Here is an 18830-nt window from a genome sequence, read left to right on the forward strand (position 1 = left end):
CTTAGAAGCCATTATAAGTTACTAATTGCCCCAATTTAAGTATTGTTCTATCTCAGGGACTAGGGAGACCTAGGGAGAAGGAGAGGGCTGAAGGAACAGCTGTCAGTATAGCAGTCAGAACACAAACCACAGTTATCAGTTAAGCTCACAATTTTATATGGATGCAATTCATGGCACCACAATATAATTACAATAATAATATCAAACAGCATTGATCACAAATCACCAAAACAGAGATAATGATGAGAACATTAGAAATATTTGAGAATTACCAAAATGTGACATAGAGACACTAATTGAGAACATGCTGTTGGAAAGATGGCACCAATAAACTTGCACAATATAGGGTTGCCCAAGCCTTCAATTTGTAAAAAACATAATTATCTGCAAAGTGTAATGAAGCAAAGCACAATTGAATTTATGTAATAAAACTCAATTTTTTTCAAGGATACTATCAAGAAAAAGAAAAGGCAGCTTAGAAAATGAGAGGAAATACTTGTAAACCATCTTTTTCGGCAAGGGCCTTTCATCTTGAATATGCTCATATGAAGAACACTTTGAATGCAGCAGCAAAAAGACAAACAATTTAATTTTACCATGGGCAAAGGATTTGTGTAGCTATTTCTCCAAAAGCATTTGTACAAGTAGCCAAAATATGAAAAGATGCTCAACATCATTAGTGTTCAGAAAATTCAATCAAAATCACAGTGAGGTATCACTTCATGAGTGAAGTGAAAGGCAAGCAATAAACAAGTATTAATGAGGATGTAGAGAAACTAGAACTCTTATACACTACAGATAGGAATGTGAGATGGTGATGTCACTTTGGAAAACATTTTGGCAGTTACTCACAAAGTTAAATACCCAAGCCAAGTTCACTCATGGGTAGAGAATGAAAAACATATATCCACAACAAATCTGTACCTGGATGATCTCAGAAGCATTATTTGTAATAGCCCAAATGCCAATCAACTTGCTAAAGGATGCAGTGGGAGAGACATTTGGCAAAAAGATTAAGATGCCACATAGGGTGCCCACATCCCATATTGGAATGTCCTAGTTGGAGTCCTAGCTCCACCTCAGATTCTAGTGTTTTCTCTCATGCATACCTTAGGAGGCAGCAGGTGATGGATCAAGTAGGTGAGTCCCTGACATTCATGTGGGAGAATCAGACTGAGTTCTGACCTCTTGGTTTCAGCCTGGACTATCCCTAGTTTTTATGGGCATTTGAGTAGTGAACCAGCAGATTGAAGAACCAGCAGATTGAAGATTTCTCTCTGCTGTCTCTGATTTTCTATCTTCATCTCTCTCCCTGTCTCTTCTGTCTTTGTATCTTTGTCTCTCTGCCTTTCAAATAAATAAATGCAAATTTTAAAAATAAATGCTATATAAAATGTTAATATACCCATATAATAAAGTATTAGACAGCCATAAAAAGAAATGTACTGGTATATACTATAACATAGGTAACCATTGAAAGCGTGCTAGCTTAAAGAAACCACCATACACATTCTATGATTTCATTGTCATGAAATGTCCACATTAAGCAAATTCTTGGAGACAGTGGTTTTCAGGGCCTGTGGGGAGGGAGGAAAGGGAATTGCTATCATTGTGTGTCCTTTCTGGGGTGAAGAGACTTCTGAATTTAGATAGTATTTTGTGTTCTACAACTTTGAGCATACACTAAAAGCCACTGGACTCTATTTTATAATAGAATCATTGAAAGAAGATATTTTTCTGCCTTAGAGTTTCTGATGCAGAACAGAAGATGGTCTAGACAGCTGCAGTTTTACTGACCACTTCACATTATTTTAGAGCAGTTGGTGTATTGAGCTAGAATTTAAAAACAGTATGTCGTTTAAATGACTTTTGTCTAAACTTAAGAGTAGTATATTCTAAATGTTGTCTTTGATAATCTAGAAAATCTAGTTCCATTGTTTCAAGTTCCCTCACGTACAACCAGCAAGGATTCATCATATTTGGATTCTCGGCTATTATAAAGCTGATTTTGCTTGATTTTAACCAAAACATATCAATATTTAAATCTTAACACCAAATAGCTTGCAATTTGTTTTTACAAGACTTTCCATAAGACATCTTGTTTTTAAATGTTTGAAAGAAGAAAGCCTTTTTTATCTGCTTGTGGCCCTCCTGGCAGTTCAGAGAAAAATGCTTGTGGGCTGCTTGTGGCTTTTCTGTTCACAGGGCTTCAGCTGAAAGATAACTGCTATGGTCTGGATATTTGTATCACCTCCCCTCCTACCCGCAACACATATACCCTCACCCAAATTCACGTAATTTAGCTCTAATTCCCCACACTACAGTTTTTGTAGATGAGGATTTTCAGAGATATTTCGGTTATGAGAGTAGAGCCTTCATCGTGAGATTGGTGCCCTTAAAAGAGATAACATAAAGGAGAATCTCTGCCTCTCTACCCAGTGAGGACATAGGAAGAAGTCAGTCATCTGCAAACCCTGATGAGGGCTCTCACCAGGCTTGACCATGCCTAGCACTTGATTTTAGACTTCCTGGTTCCCAGAACTTGGAGGCCAAATGCTTGTTTAAGCAAGTGCATTCTTGTGTTTTGTCATATCCGCGCCAATTTCTAAGACAATAAGCTTAATAAATTGAATCTAAGATATCAGGATGTAAGCAACACTCTGAGAACTAGATGAAGATACAAACAAGTGATTGAATCAAAGGCAGCCCAACATTGGAAGTAAAGTAACCCTACTATCTTTGTGACCTTAAGCAATAACAAGAATAAAGTAACAAAACTCTACAGTGATAATTATGTGCTAGGCCTTGTGCTAATCCCACTACAACCTAATAAAGTGTAGCTGCTGTCTCCAAAGGAGGTACCTCATGCATTGGGAGATTAACTTGTTACTTTGTGTTGCAAACCTTATTTATGCATCTCTGAAGTAAAAAATAACTATCTTATAAGGTTTAAGAGGACTAAGTTAATTTGTATGTAAATCATCCACTTAGTGTGTTGTTGGAACACAGTGCACACTCAGAAAATGGAATAGCATATCCTATTCATGTACATGTTTTTTGACCTACTTTGTCTCCATGGAAAAAGTCATGTTAACTTTCGATATATTGTAGTGATAATAATGTTTAGCACTTTCATTTGTTTTTGAACACAGGACCCCCAGGAGAAGCTGCTCCCCTACCTACAGGCTACCCAGCAGGCTTGCCTATAGGATACTATAGTCTGCAGCAGCCCAGTACCTTCCCCTTGTACCAGCCAATTGGTACTGCTTATCCCATCCAATATCAACCTGGCAAATATCCTATGCCGAATCAGCTTGCTCCAATAACATGGATGCCAGGACCACCTCCTATGCCAAACTGCCCTCCAGGTCTGGAATACTTAGCTCAGGTATGGCATGCAAATCCAGATAATTTTCTTATGAAGGATGACCATGGGGATCTGAGAGGAGTCAAAGGCTGGGTAGCATGAATAAGATGGAGCAGTGATGACAGTTGCCCAATTTATGAGACTATAGGAATGTATGAGACTCTTCCATTGTGGTACTGATTTCCAGAATGTGAAGAGGGATGTCTTTTGTGGAATGAGTATTGTTTTCTTTTTTTTTTTTTTTTTCTTTCTTTTTTTTTTTTTTTTTTTTTTTTTTTTTTTTTTTGACAGGCAGAGTGGACAGTGAGAGAGAGAGAGACAGAGAGAAAGGTCTTCCTTTGCCGTTGGTTCACCCTCCAATGGCCGCCGCGGCCGGCGCACCGCGCTGATCCAATGGCAGGAGCCAGGTACTTCTCCTGGTCTCCCATGGGGTGCAGGGCCTAAGTACTCGGGCCATCCTCCACTGCCTTCCCGGGCCACAGCAGAGAGCTGGCCTGGAAGAGGGGCAACCGGGACAGAATCCGGTGCCCCAACCGGGACTAGAACCCGGTGCCCGTGTGCCAGCGCCGCAAGGCGGAGGATTAGCCTAGTGAGCCGCGGCGCCGGCCCTTGAAATGAGTATTGTTTTCATAAAAGGATCCATGTAGAGTTTTATAACACTCAAGATGTATTTTTGAAGGTAGTAGAAAAATAGGAATAGTGATAGCCATAGAAAAAAGGTATCATGGATGCCAATTCCTTGCAAGAGTTAACATGAAGAAAATCAACATAAGAAAGAGCAGAGCACTAGACACTGGGTGAGTTACTGAGTGCCTTAGCATACTGCTTTTCCTCACAACCCAAAATGTTCACCATCCACTTCTGCCACTCCCCAAAACATAACAAGAATACTACCGAGAATACTGCTTCAGGCCAAGTTCCAGAAAAGCATGAATTTCTATCTGCAAAGACATTCTGATGCAAAAACCAGCGTAATGTGCAAAGTTGGGGTGCAAATGATGCTATTTGAAAACCCACATCAAAAACTAAAAAAAAAAAAAAAAAACCTGTGTAATGAAAACAATGGAAAACTAGTGGCAGAAGTCCCTTTCTGAATCTTATTTTGCTTTTGGAAACAGGAAGTATTAGAAAACATCATAAACTACTGGAAGGTTAGCAGAGGGAGTTAAGATATCTGTCTCACATTAGAGTGCCTGGGTTCCCTGCTGCTCCCACTCCTAACTCCAGATTCTCACTATTGCAGACCCTTGGGCACAGTGGAGATTGTTCAAATAACAGGCTTCTTGCTGCCCATATGGGAGACCTGAATTGCATTCCTGGCATATCTCTCTCTCTCTCTCTCCCACCCTCCCCTACCCCGGTCTCTCTGCCTTTCAGATAAATAAATAAGCCTTTCAAATACATAAATACGTTTTTAAAAAAATATTTATAAAAGCAGAGGTGCATGTTTGGGGTAAGGTTTGGGACACTGCTTGGGATAGCCTCATTCCTTATCAGAGTGCCTGTGTTTAAGTCCTGGCTTTGCTCCTAATTCCAGCTCCCTGCTAATGCACACTCTTAAGAGGCAGCAGATGATGGCTCAAGTTCTTGTGTGCTGCCACCCATGTGGGAGACAGGGATGGAGTTCCTGAGGATAGCCTGACAACACCCTGGCCTTTGCAAGCATTTGGGGACTGAACTAGAGCTTGGAAGATTCTCTCTCTCTATCTCTGTCTCTTCCTGCCTCTCCCTCTATGTCACTATGCATTTCAGATAAATGCAAATTTAAAAGAAGAAAAGAAAAACACCCTAAGCAGAACTTTGCAACTCAATACCTGTCTCCCCAGATAGTTAAATATTCCGTGGAGTTGACACATTCCTCTTCTCAATTCTGTATATTGATAGGGAGGGACTGTGTTTGTTTTGCCTATTGAAATCCATTGGCATGATACTATAGTGTTGATGTATGAAAGTTAACACAATGGATCTTCAAAAAGTTCATGGAAATGTGCATTATCTTGTATTTCTTTTTTCACAAAGCTTTTGAAGTATGCTTACCAGTTAGATTAGAAAAACTTTGAATTTGGGGACCAGCATTGTGGTATAGTGAGTAAAGCCACCACTTGAGATGCCCGCATCCCATATGGGCACCATTTTGTGTCCTGGAAACTCAACTTCTGATTCAGCTTCCTGTGAATAGCCTGAAAAAAGCAGTAGAAGATGGTCCTCGCATTTGGGCTTCTGCCATCCTTGTGGGAGATCTGGATGAAGCTCTTGGCTCCTGGCTTGAACCTGGATCAGCACAAGCCATTGCAGCCATCTGGGGAGTGAACTAGCAGATGGAAGATTTCTCTCTCTCTCTCTCTCTCTCTCTCTCTCTCTGTCTCTGTGTGTGTGTGTGTGTGTGTTTCCCCTCCCTTTGTAACTCCGTCAGAATAAATAAATAAATAAATACATCTAAAAAAAAAGAAAAATTGTGATTTTACATTTGCCAAAAACTTAATTAAATTATTGTTTGGGCAAATTATTGACAAAATACAAAAAGCCAGCCACTCAGATAAAATGCTGGAATAAATTCCTACACTATTTCACAAAATTATGAAGTGTTTATGGGTAATCAAATTTAGAAAGTTTCATTATATACTTGTTGATAAATACAGAAATTATTCTTGGCAGTCTAATATCCTCAGCAATAATTTATCTTTTAAAGATGTGTAGCTGTGTTAAGTATTATAAAACAATTTCTCAATTTCTTCTATTACACTGATTGAAGTTAAATTAACATATTTAGTTCCATTTTTCCTTTCAGGAATATTTCTAATTAACAAAATGAAAAAGAAAACAAATAAAGCACATATTTGGAACTACACAAATGTGTCTTTTAAAAAAGATTTATTTATTTGAAAGGCAGAGCAACAGATCTTCTGGTTTATTCACCAAATGGCTGCAACAGCTGGGTGTGGGCCAGGCTAATGCCAAGAGCCTGAAATTTCATGTCTCCTACGGTGGTGGCAGGAACCCAAGTACTTGAACTATCATCCCCTGTAGTTCCAGACACATTAGCAGAAGCCAGATTAGAAACAGATCTGCTAAGACTTCAAACCGCCAATCCAATATGGCATGCCGGCACCCAAGCAGCTTTTCAATCTGCCATATCACAACGCCAATACCCAAACTAGGTTTTTAACCCTTCTTCAGTACCTACTAACTAAAACCTTGAGTCTTAGTTTGCATTTCATCACCTATAATAGAGTACAGATAATACCTACATTACCAATTTGTCATTAATGAAATAAATCTTGCAATATTTTTGGCACAGTGGTCCTGAATAGTGGATGATAGCTGTGTAAATGTTATTGTTGAAACTCCTTCTTGTATATAAGACATGGAGCCAATAATTTTCCTCTGTCTACCATAGTCTTTTTTTGAGATCTCATACATGCATTGCATGGATTTTTGTGAGATCCTTAAGATCCAGAGTAGCAGGAGGATATTATTTCTAGAATACTGACTTTTGTCTTTCTTTACCTTAATTTGTCCATGAACTACTCCTTGACAGGTGTAGGATATTATTGAGTAAACTTCTTCCATGTTTATAGGCATCATTTCAGAATATTTTCATCTACTGTATATACTTTTTTAAAGTAGTGAATATTTTTATTTTGTAGTTCCAGATTTCAGTATCCCAGATTTTTAACAGGGACTGTAACATTTTGGTAGCCACTTTCATATTTTTTGAGACATGTGTGTCTTCTCACTTGATTGTATTTTCATATAAGAAAGTTTTTAAGCATGGATTTGTCCTTCTACACCCTCCTCTAATTAATCTTATGACAAAACATTCATGTTCAGATATTTTTAAATTTTATTTAATCCCACATTCATTTATTTGTTATTAGTTAGTGTATACAATGAATATTTTGTGAAATATGACATTTCAAGCCATACTCCAGACTCAGGGATTTGGGACGTTCTAAGGATCTAAAGTTATGTAGAATTGATCGGTTTATCCTCAAGGAGGTTGCTTCTCTTCTACTAGAATGTTTCCAAGAATCGCAAATTATAGCCCCAACAAAGTATCTTTAGAGTGATTCCTAAGTTAAGTTACAGATTGTTCTGGTGGTATTCTCATCCTCCCTCTTCATGGATTGCTTTCTAAGAAGGCTCTCTCTTCCTTCCCCTAATTCTATTCATGTGATTTCTGCCCTCACAGGCCCTCGCTCTGTATATTGGCCCCTCCCAGAGGTTACTGTTAAATTATTTCAGTGGACACTCCATGTGAACTCACCCTGGCTTGTTGGCTGTTCCTAAGTCACTGAGAGAATTGCCTTCTCTCTGGTTTGTCCCTGTTAAATTGTTCTGAACTTGATCTTCAGTCTGATTGGGATGTCAGTAGGGAATCATCTAGGAACAATCAATACAAATACGCTTCTTCAAGATGCTGTTACTATGGCAACTAGACTTTTTTTTTTTTGATATATCAGGCAACTTTTTTTTGAAAGGCAGACTGAGAGAGATGGACAGAAAACAGACCTCCCATACCATCTACTAGCTCATTTCTCAAATGCCTGCCACAGTCATGGCTGTATGAAGCCAAAGCCAGGAGCCAGGAACTCAACCCAGGTCTCCTACATGGGTTGTGGGGCCCCAACCACTTGGGCCATCACCCCCTGTCTCCCAGGGTGGGCAATGGCAGGAAGCTGGAATTGGGAACGGAGCTGGGATCAAAGCCAGGTACTCTGATATTTGATGTTGGAGTCATAAGTGATGTCTTCACTGCCGGGCCAAGCACCTGCCCTTCTTTTGTTTAATTTTGTTTTTAAGTGCAACTTAAGGAAAGTGTTTGTCTTGTCTGAATAAGTCCACTACTATCCATCTGATCAGATGTAGACAAGCTAATTTCATTTGATAATTGTTCTTTTCAGTTTCAAAAACATTTTGGTATCAATTGATTATTTTAATACCCATCTCATCAGTTTCTTTTCTAATACTAATTTGATTTAATTTTGTTATTTCTAGCTTCTAATTTCATTATTTTTTCCCAACAGTTGGACAACATACATGTTCTTCAACATTTTGAGCCTCTGGAAAGTATGTATAATTTTGTAGCATTCAGTATTTTAATCAAGTGGATGTTTGCATTGTCTAATATATAATTCTTTCTTTAGCTGATCAATTTTAGTAGTTTAAAGAGAAAAGACTATTCTTATTATCCTATCTTTAAGAAAGTAATAAGACACATCATTTTGAATAAGTTTATCTGCATATTTATCATTTGCTCATAAGCTTGAACAGGACTTACATTTTATCTGGTCAACATCCCCCATGCTCATTCTTCCTCCTTGTAGTCACCTTTCATAGGTGAATAAAAGAAAGACTTAAGAGGCCAAATGAGCTAGCAGGGGCACTATAGTCTGCTAATACATGGCAGAGGAGGATTCAAATCTATAGATGCTGAGTTCTGGTTCAGTGCCCTTGCTTTGGAAAAAAAAAGAAATGATCGTGGTCAAAAGGATGTCTATTCTCAGTTTTCATTGATGAGATTTCTGACCCTCACTGTGCTGGCTTTACATATTTGTTTCTCCACCACATAGGGCCTTTCACTTTTCTTGGTTGGTTTTTTTATTTGAAATTAATGATGCAGCTAGTCATTGTGGCATATGTTATGAGCTGATTAATCTATGGTCCAATTTGTAATTCCACTTAAGTGGTTTTATAATTGTTCTGATTTCAAATACTTCAGGAAGAGTGTCTCAATCTTTGCTTTTATGTAGAATTGTTTTTAAAAAGCACTTTACAGTGAATTTCTTAAGGTAAATGTTTTACATGTTCAGCATTACTTAAATATTTATAGGACCCTTTTTTTAGTGTTTTAATCAATGGTATATTTTCAACTGAAATTTTTAAATTAAGCTCCTAAGAAATAACAGAGACTTGTGGTTGCTCATTTGTATAGTTCTAATTCAAGATGGCTTTCTTTCTTTATGTTTTAGTGATAACACATTTTGAAACTAATAACAGATATGATATTAAAAACAACGCAAACCAGATGGTTTACTTTGTAACTGAAGACACCGATGACTATACCAGGAATGCCTACCGGACATTAAGGCCCTTCGTCCTTCGGGTCACTGACTTCATGGGACGAGAAATTATGACAATGCAGAGGCCTTTCAGATGCACCTGCTGCTGCTTTTGTTGCCCCTCGGCCAGGCAAGAGGTCAGAGAATGGAAGTCTAATCTACTGTTTTCTTCCTGATCCAACTCTTTACAGAATGGTTGTGCTCTTTCCAAACTATACAGGATAGGATTTTCAGTGGCTGTCACTCACAGCAGAAGAAGATTGTGAGGAGGAAGGAATTCAAATAATCTCATCAAGGAAATCACAGAGGGCTTTTTATTGTGGGTTCACATTGTTCAAGGGAAAGTCAGCGGATCAAGCACAAATTAGGGTTGTGCAGGGAATGACAGCAATTCTGTAAGTTGTGTCTACTGATTTAGAAATTTACGGAGATTGACAGTAGTCACCTACATTTTTCTAAAGGTACCTGTGTGTCACCAGATAAGGTAATGCTAAGTTGAAACATACGCTTTAAAATTGGCAGGGCTCACAGGTACCTTGGAACTATCCCATCCCCCTTTTCTACAGGTAAAGAGCAGCTCACAAAGATTAAGAGGTTGAAGTAGGTGCCACATTTGGCAGATGACAGAACTGGAACTAGAATGTAGGTGTGTTCATTTACAGTTGGGTTACTTTTTTATTACCTGTGAAGTTCTAAGAAAATTGTTTGTTACAGAGGAAAAACTGTGGAGAAGTCAAGCATGGTTTAGATTTCAGATACAGTGCTTACTTAAATCTAGGTAATTTATTTAAACTCTTTGATCCTTGGTATTCTGATTCATAAACTGGATAAAATAATACCACGTAGGATTACTAGGATATGTCAGTTATGTGCTCAGTACCAGCATTTACTAAATATTTACTTATAGCCATTTCTATGCCTGAATTGATTTACCTGTAAATTGGAGATATTGATAGTACCTATCTGAGAGGATAACTTATTATTTAAGGGATTAAAGAGTAAATGCATGTCTGGAATACTGTGTTTATGATGTCCTGTAAGTAGTATTATGCTCAATGAATGATATTTGTTCTCAGATATCTTGCTCCTTTATCCTTATTATCTTTGCAATAACAAACATATCTTTATCCTTATTGTCTTTGCAATAACATATTTGAAGTAAATCTGTACCTCTTATCTTTGATCATTTTAGAAATAATAGGCATTGTTCTTTATATCTGTGACTTGAGATTTTTAAATGGAAGCCTACAAATAAAGCCTTCTGAGAATACAGAAAGCCAGGATAGTGTAAAGCAATCAATATTACAAATTTATCCTAATTTATGAAACTTTATCTAATTATTATCTAGATTTTTTTCATACTTATCCAGTTTTGCTTGTATTCTTTTGTGCATGTGCTTATTTAGTTTTATCGGCTGTAACAATTTCTGTATCCCCCACCACTGCCAAACAGCTTCATCACTATAAAATCCCTCTTTTCTGTTTTACATTCTTAATTATTTTTATTTGAAAGAAACAGAGATAGTGACAGACAGAGAGAGATCTTCTTTCTTTGGTGTACATCAAAAATGCTCACAACAGCCAGGGCTGAGTCAGGCCAAAGCCAGGAGCCTGGAACTTAATTCAGGTATCCCATGTGGGTGGCAGGGACCCAATTACTTGAGGCACCATCTGCTGCCTTTTGGAATGTGCATTAGCAGGAAGCTGGAATTGGAAGTGAATAGGACTCAAACCCAGGCACTCTGAATGGGATGGGGCATCCCAAGCAGCGTCTTAACTGTATGTCAAATGCACATCCCCAATCTCCTTTTATTACATCACTTTCCTCTCTTCTCTTCATCCCTATCCCCTGGGAACTGCTAACCTGTTCTCCATCTGTATAATTTTGTCATTTCAATAATTTTCTAGAAATGTAATTACATAGTATGTAACCTTTTCAGGATTAGTTTTTTACCTTGAGATTCATACAAGTTGTTATTTGCGTATATTAATACAATTGACATTTATTTAATATCTATATTAATTTTGTATATTTATATTATTCATATAATATTTAATTATATTAATTTATAAAGATTATTTATATATTGAATGTATGTTTATTAATATATTCATTCCTTTTTATGGCTGAGAGGTATGATATGATGAAATTTTTAAAAGTAATTTATTTTTATATAATTTTCAGACTTATAGGAGGTTTCAGTTTTAGGAAGCAATCAAATTTACATATTTGTGTATTGGAGTGAGTTTGCATCCAAGAATATGAACAATAATATCTTAGTTTGACAGTTCATGAAGTTGAATCATCCTGTCCCGTGTCCTGGGTAGTCCATTCATAAAATGCTTAGGAAAATATGTATAATAGCAGAGAAATAGTGAATAAAACTTTATCTGGGGCTTTTTGCCAAATAATTTAATCTTTATGAGTCTTGTTATTAAAGTCCTTCACATGGACTACTGTAAAGATGATTAGCTAAAACAAGATAGTGAACAATCCTCTAAAATTCTTGAAAAATGATTTTATATACCGATATACACACTCTGTTGTTTTCACAGTATATACTTTCCAGAAAACCTTTCTCTTTCGTTTTCTTTTATAATTGTCATATCTGAGATTCTATTTCATCCAATTTAAAATCTAAGAAGCTATCTTGTTAGCATGTCATGAGTTGTGTCAGAAGACACAGGGTCTTAGATTAGTGACAAGGGACATTATTACAGCACAGCAAGCAGCATGAACATCAGCATGTTAGTGCTGCTCCCCCGTGCTCCCGAATTCTAGGGATTGATGGGAAGAGTACTGGTGATGCTGGACATGTAGCTTAGAAACAGAACTTGGGCACCTGGCTGCTTTATAGCAAGCAGTAATAATGCCTGCTCTTTGTCCTGAAGGGAAACGTGAAACTCACCAATTAAGACCACTCACTGCAGTACAGCCCTCAGGATGGAACTGGTAAAATGGGAGACTTTCTCTCAGCAATAATTTCTCCAATCCGTGCATGTGTAACTCTATGGATTTGTAGATACACAGCTTCCTAAGCTCTTTCACTGTTTCACTTGCAGCTGGAAGTGCAGTGTCCTCCTGGGGTCACCATTGGCTTTGTGGCAGAACATTGGAATTTGTGCAGGGCAGTCTACAGCATCCAAAATGAGAAGAAAGAGAATGTAATGCGAGTGCGTGGGCCATGCTCAACCTATGGCTGCGGTTCAGATTCTGTTTTTGAGGTGAGCATTTATAAAAACATTGTTTAGGGGCCAGTGTTGTCACTTAGTGTGTAAAACCACCGCCTGCTGGGCCTGCATCCCATATGAGCTCAGGTTCAAGTCCCAGCTGCTCCGCTTCCAATCCAGCTCTCTGGTATGGCCTGGGAAAGTAGTAGAAGATGGCCCAAGTGGTTTGGCCCCTGCACTTGAATGGGAGTCCTGGGAAGCTCCTGGCTCCTGGCTTTGAATTGGCCAAGCTCCGGCCATTGTGGCCACTTAGGGAGTGAACCAGTGGATGGAAGACCTTTCTCTCTGTCTCTCCCTCTCTCTGTAACTCTGCCTCTCAAGTAAGTAAGTAAGTAAGTAAACAACTCGTTAAGAAACAACAGACCCCAGAATGATCTTTTCACATGAATGAAGTAAGTTGTGTGAGGAAAGAGTTACAAATTGATGGTTTCCTGAATGTGAGCTCCTTTTTTGTGATTTCAGTGTTTCATGAAGATCAAAAGAAAGCATTTAAAATACTAAACCTTGAGAGCTGCTGCCATGGCACAGCAGGGTAAACCACCACTTGGAATGCCTACAACGCAGTATCAGAGTGCATGATTCAGTGTCCTGGCTTCTCTGCTTGCAATTTAGCTTTCTGCTAATGTGCATGCAGGAAGGCAGCGTGTGATGCTCAAGTACTTGAGTTAAGTATTTGAGTCCCTGCCATCCATGTGGGGCACCTGGATGTAGTTCCAATCTCCTGGTTTCCACCTGGCCCAGACCTGGCTGTGGAAGGCATCTGGAGAGTGAACCAGTGGATGGAACATTTCTCTCTCTGTCTGTCTCTGTGCTTTTCAAATGCCCTTAATTCTTGGCTATATTTAATTAGTCATTTTCCCAAAGATTTTCATAATGAGAATATAGGTTGTAGTTAACACAAGTGCTCAACACTTCTAAGGTTTTACAGATTGTTTATTTGCAGGATGGAAGTCTGTATGCATACTCAAGATATAGGATAACACTGATAGCATAGGTAAAATGCATAGCAGGTTGCATTTTATCTTTCTTTCAAGAAAATGAACAATCTTTTTGTTTTGCCTTGTCTACAGTGGCTGCAAAATGGCTGTTTATTACCTTATACACCTGGTAAAGGAAATTCCTAGTAATATTTCTTGGACTTCCTTAAGAGTACTTTTTGAGTACCCTGCAACTTACCAAGGCTCATCATCTACTAAGTTTCCTCTTTCTGATGATAAATCTTATGATTATTAAACATTTCTTAATTTTTATCACTGTATCATTTACCATTTTAGAAAATGTGGATAAGCCAATTGCTGCAGCAATCAGTGTGTGACAATTCCTATGCCAAGTGACATTAGAAGTTAGTATTCAAGTGTTTTCCCCATGGCAATTGCCAGTGTGCCCCTCTTAGAAGCTGAAGCCCTTTGCTACTCTGACATGTGAAAATGACAGTGCGGCTTGGCCCACAAGAATCTGGAGTTTTGCAGAGTACACAGTACCAGTGCCCTACTTTACTCGTAGGTTTTCTTGGATTGGAAGTGACACCTTCCATTGCAACATGGAGAATCACATAATCTATTCAAATCACATGCCCTCTGACAAAGTCTCCTAATAATTTGAAGATGAAAACAGAGCACCAGCCTGAAAATTGTAAGGTATCCCAGCTTAGGTATTAACCAGCTTTAAGGCCTTAACCCTTCTTGGCCATAATATCCTCATTTGTAATTATGTAATTATATGAAATATGTGATGCTGGTGTCTCCAGCGGTAGTTTTAATCAGCTCTACCACAACTGGATCCTATTTAATGACATTCTGTTCCTGCATTGTATTTATGCTAGCTCAGTGTAAACTGCTTCTGTGTAGCAGTCTAAAGCCTTACAGTTATACCTTTCAGTTTTCATGAAGTTACATTCTTAACATTCTAGGTTCAATCCCTTGATGGTGTATCCAACATTGGCAATATCATTAGGAAGTGGAACGGTTTGTTATCAGCAATGGGGGATGCTGACCACTTTGACATTCACTTCCCGATGGACATGGACGTGAAGATGAAAGCTATGATTTTTGGAGCTTGCTTCCTCATTGTAAGCCTTTGGTTTTTGAATTTTCCTGAGAGGCTTATCTTTTTGATGACAAGCAGTGTAATGCAGTGGAAAAGGAATAAGTTTTGAAACCTGGCCAATTTATGTCTGTGCCACTTACTAGTTGCATAATTTTGCAAAGCATTTAGCACAAGAAAAATCTCAGTCTCCTAGCCAGCGCCACGGCTCAATAGGCTAATCCTCCGCCTGCAGCACTGGCACACCAGGTTCTAGTCCCAGTAGAGGCGCCAGATTCTGTCCCGGTTGCCCCTCTTCCAGGCCAGCTCTCTGCTGTAGCCCGGGAGTGTAGTGGAGGATGGCCCAAGTTCTTGGGCCCTGTACCCGCATGGGAGAACAGGAGAAGCACCTGGCTGCTGGCTTCGGATCAGCGCGGTGCACCGGCTGCAGCGGCCATTGGAGGGTGAACCAATGGCAAAAGGAAGACCTTTCTCTCTGTCTCTCTCTCTCTCACTGTCCACTCTGTAAAAAAAAAAAAAAAAATCTGTTTCCTTATATTCAAAATCTAAATAAAAATAGGTTTTTCAAGGTTACGAATAGTAACTATCATAAATAAAGTAGCCAGGAGAATGCTTGGAGATATTAGATATTCAATTGGTGTAACTGCCATCATTACATGTTATTTGCAATGCTACTTATTCTCGTACCTAAAAATGCCTATCATCTGATTCTTTTAATGAAATATAATAACTCTAAAGATGATGTCCTTTTCTCCCCTTCTTTACTGCCTCTCTGTCAGTGTATTCTTTGCTGTGGCATCAGAGTTATCAGTTTTTTCCTCCCTTTAATAATGGAATTTAGTTCATTGTTACTCAAACTGGAACACATTTTTTCTACCAACAGTTCTGAGTTTGTAATTGTTGTTGGTCACATTAGGTCTTCTTTATAAAGATTTTATCAGATTTATTTATTTTTTACTATAACAGATTTCCCTGATAAGATATGAAGAATGATATTGTATGCGTTATATGTAAGTATCCATTAATCTACATACATATACTTCTCTTTCTAATTTTAGGACTTCATGTATTTTGAAAGATCTCCACCACAACATTCATCAATCTAGAGAGACACGGCAAATCATCAGTTATGGAAAATATAAACATTGCATTAGGCTGAGAGTCAACCTCAATTACTTGCAAGTATAGTTCTCTGCTTTGCAGCCTGTTTTTATTGGATGTTAGCTTTGGCAGATAGGCTAAGAGCTTGTGCAACAACATGATCTAAATATGTTTGAATTGAGTGTCCATTTGGGAGACTAGGAGTTCTTCATGAAAAGCTAAGAACTATTAGCCAAGTGAACAGACACATAAAATGTTATAAAGAAGATATAAGGGAACATGAAAACCCCAAAGCCCTGACTTAAATAGGTAGTAAACGGTGGATCTTTTTTGGAACAGAGTAACATGGTTTCTGTCTCTTTCCCTGTGAAACCTCTCTGCCCCTTCACCATGTCCTGTTACAGAAGACAAACTCAGATTCAGGTGAAAACTGTGATACTCTTCGTCTTTAAACAGTGAGGAAGGCACACTGAAATTCTGTGTTTTATTTTAACAGGAAAATGTTACTCATACACATGCATCAAAACTTCATTCTGAACAGTATATAGAAATTTCAGTGAGAAACCAGATTTTATTGCAAAATAACATGTACATTCATTATTATCATAAGGTTTATATTTTCCATGCTTATTCCCTTATTCGCTGGCATAAGACAATCAGGAAAGAACTGACCAGTGCCACAGCCAATCAAGATCTCAGAACAACTGAAGGAGTTAGATGCCCTTATATGAAACTTGCATTAAATACATTTATACCTTTTCTGTGTAAGAAACATCTCTTTGTCCCAAATCCCTTATGTACCAAATGTATTTGGCATAATCTTTACAATTGCCTGTTAATCCTTTATATCTCATTTCATTCGACATAGAAAATCATTGTTTCTTCTATCAAGGAGATGCCTTGTGATCTCCAGGAGTTACATATTTTGAAATGTGACATTTTGTGTAGCACTTTGTAACAGTGAAGGCGATAACAGCACTTTGCTACTTTTCAATTACATGATAGATAACTTTGTATCTACACAAAGAAAATAAAAATTGCAAACATAACTACTTCTCTGTGATCTACAGTTTATCAGTACAATGATTTAAAAGTACATTGTATTGGCCAGCATCATGGTAGGTTAAGCTGACACCTGAGACACCGGCATCCCATAAGAAAGCTGGTTCAAGTCCCAGCTGCTCCTCTTCTGATCCAGCTTTCCCTGCCTGGGAAGGCAGCAGAAGATGGCCCAAGTACTTGGGCCCCTTCCACCCACAAGGGAGACTGGGATTAAGTTTCTGGTTCCTGTCTTTTGCCAGGCCCAACCCATTCTGTTGCAATTATTTGGGAAATGAACCAGTGGATGGAAGATCTTTTTTTTCTTTCTCTCCCTTTCTGTAACTCTGCCTTTAAAATAAATAAATAAATCCTTAAAATCATTTTATGATAAAAGTTGCCCTGTTCAGTTTTTTATAATGCCCTTTTTACATGCTGCTACTAGCTTTTTTTTAAAAAAAAAAAAAGTAAAGGCTGCTTTCTAAAATAATAATTGTCTTGTATTTTAAAATATAATTGTGATATTAAACAGACATGTATTTCCTATAATGAGGTCTGACCTTTTATATAGAAAATCAGACAAATGGCATTCAGAAAGTTTATCCATAGAAACTTTTTTACATGCCTGCATCCTTATCTTCTTAGACTACATAATTCTAAAATTTATGTGTATTTAACATAATACATAACATTTTAAATGTCTGTTTAGTTTTTGTGGTAGTGACATGTATTTTACAGTTACAAGTTTTCTTTAAAAATAATAATATACGTCATATTTTTATAATATAGTACGTGTAACTTCTATATTTCTTAATGGCATGTCATTGTGTTTGATTTATTGATCGAGTTGACTAAAAAACAATAAAAGTAAATAATGCTGTTCTCTTAAATTTGTGTTTTCATGCTTCCTCATATAGTTTTGGCTCCTAAATAAATATAATATGGATAATAGTAAAATATATTTTGTTCTTGATTTGTGATTGAGTCTTTGACTGCTTTTTTCCCACAGGAACTTTTTATGTAATTTCTAATAAACTGTGAGGTTCATTCTGGTACTTTGAGTTCTTATATATATTTAATGCTAATAAAAATCATTTCTATATTGTTGCATAGTGCTACTAGCTTTGTTATATAAATGCTAGTGCCTAATCCAGTTATTAACATGCATTTAAATTTCAAATATAGTTTTAGTATCAGTGTGTCTCACAACAAGACTTCTAGAATTTGGGGCCAGCCTGTTAAGCCACTGCCTGCAGCACCAGTGTCCCACATGAGTTCCAGTTTATGTCCTGGCTACTCCATTTTCCATCCAGCTCCCTGCTAACGTGCCTGGGAAAGCTGCAGAAAATGGCCCGAATACTTGGGCCCCTGCTCTCCTGTGGGAGACCCAGAAGAATTCCTGGATCCTGGCTTTGGTCTGGCCCAGCCCTGACTGTTGTGGCCATTTGGGGAGTGAACCAGCAGGTGGAAGACATTTCTCTCTGCCTCTGCTTTTCCCTCTCTGTAACTCTGCCTTTCAAATAAATAAATCTTAAAAAAAAAAAAAAGGAAATCTTTTAGAATTTGTAGTTGTAGTTGTTAGTAAAAGGTCCATATTTTAAGAAAGTTATTTATTTATTTATTTGAAAGGGAGAAATAGGGAGAAAGAGACAGAAATAGAGAGAGAGCTCTTCCATTTGCTGATTCACTACTCCAGATAGCCACAATGCCAGGGATGGTCCAGGCAGAAACCAGGAGCCAGGAACCCCATCTGGGTCCCCAACATGGGTGGCAGGGACTCAAGCACTTAGGCCATCATCTGCTCCTTTTCCCAGCACATTAGCAGGGAGCTGGATAGGAAGCCCAACAGTTAGGGATGCTAACCAAGGTTCATAAGGAATGCTGGAGTTCCAGACTGTGGCTAACCTGTTGTACCACCACACCAGCCCCAAAGGGTCCATTTTAAACAATTTTTTCTTAATAACCAGACATTCCAAAAAGTATATAAA

The 18830-nt window shown here is 38.0% G+C and overlaps 1 protein-coding gene across 5 annotated transcripts in view; it reads left to right on the forward strand.

Moving 5' to 3' along the window:
* PLSCR4 (phospholipid scramblase 4) overlaps positions 1 to 17799 on the forward strand; it is a 47527-nt gene extending 29728 nt beyond the window's left edge. For 2 of the 5 annotated variants that reach the window (XM_008266288.5, XM_002716599.6), the window contains exons 4-9: positions 3153 to 3388; positions 8395 to 8437; positions 9340 to 9566; positions 12493 to 12654; positions 14570 to 14728; positions 15762 to 17799. In XM_008266288.5, the coding sequence (XP_008264510.1) occupies positions 3153 to 3388; positions 8395 to 8437; positions 9340 to 9566; positions 12493 to 12654; positions 14570 to 14728; positions 15762 to 15809 (875 nt within the window). In that variant the 3' untranslated portion in view covers positions 15810 to 17799. The remainder of the gene's footprint in view (positions 1 to 3152; positions 3389 to 8394; positions 8438 to 9339; positions 9567 to 12492; positions 12655 to 14569; positions 14729 to 15761) is intronic. The other 3 variants (XM_089331084.1, XM_089331085.1, XM_070073206.2) reach the window with 2 other exon arrangements.
* Positions 17800 to 18830: the final 1031 nt, after the last annotated feature.

The sequence above is a fragment of the Oryctolagus cuniculus genome, chromosome 4 (genome assembly GCF_051225735.1).
Source record: "Oryctolagus cuniculus isolate XC-2025 breed Fujian yellow rabbit chromosome 4, ASM5122573v1, whole genome shotgun sequence".
Lineage (NCBI taxonomy): Eukaryota > Metazoa > Chordata > Mammalia > Lagomorpha > Leporidae > Oryctolagus > Oryctolagus cuniculus.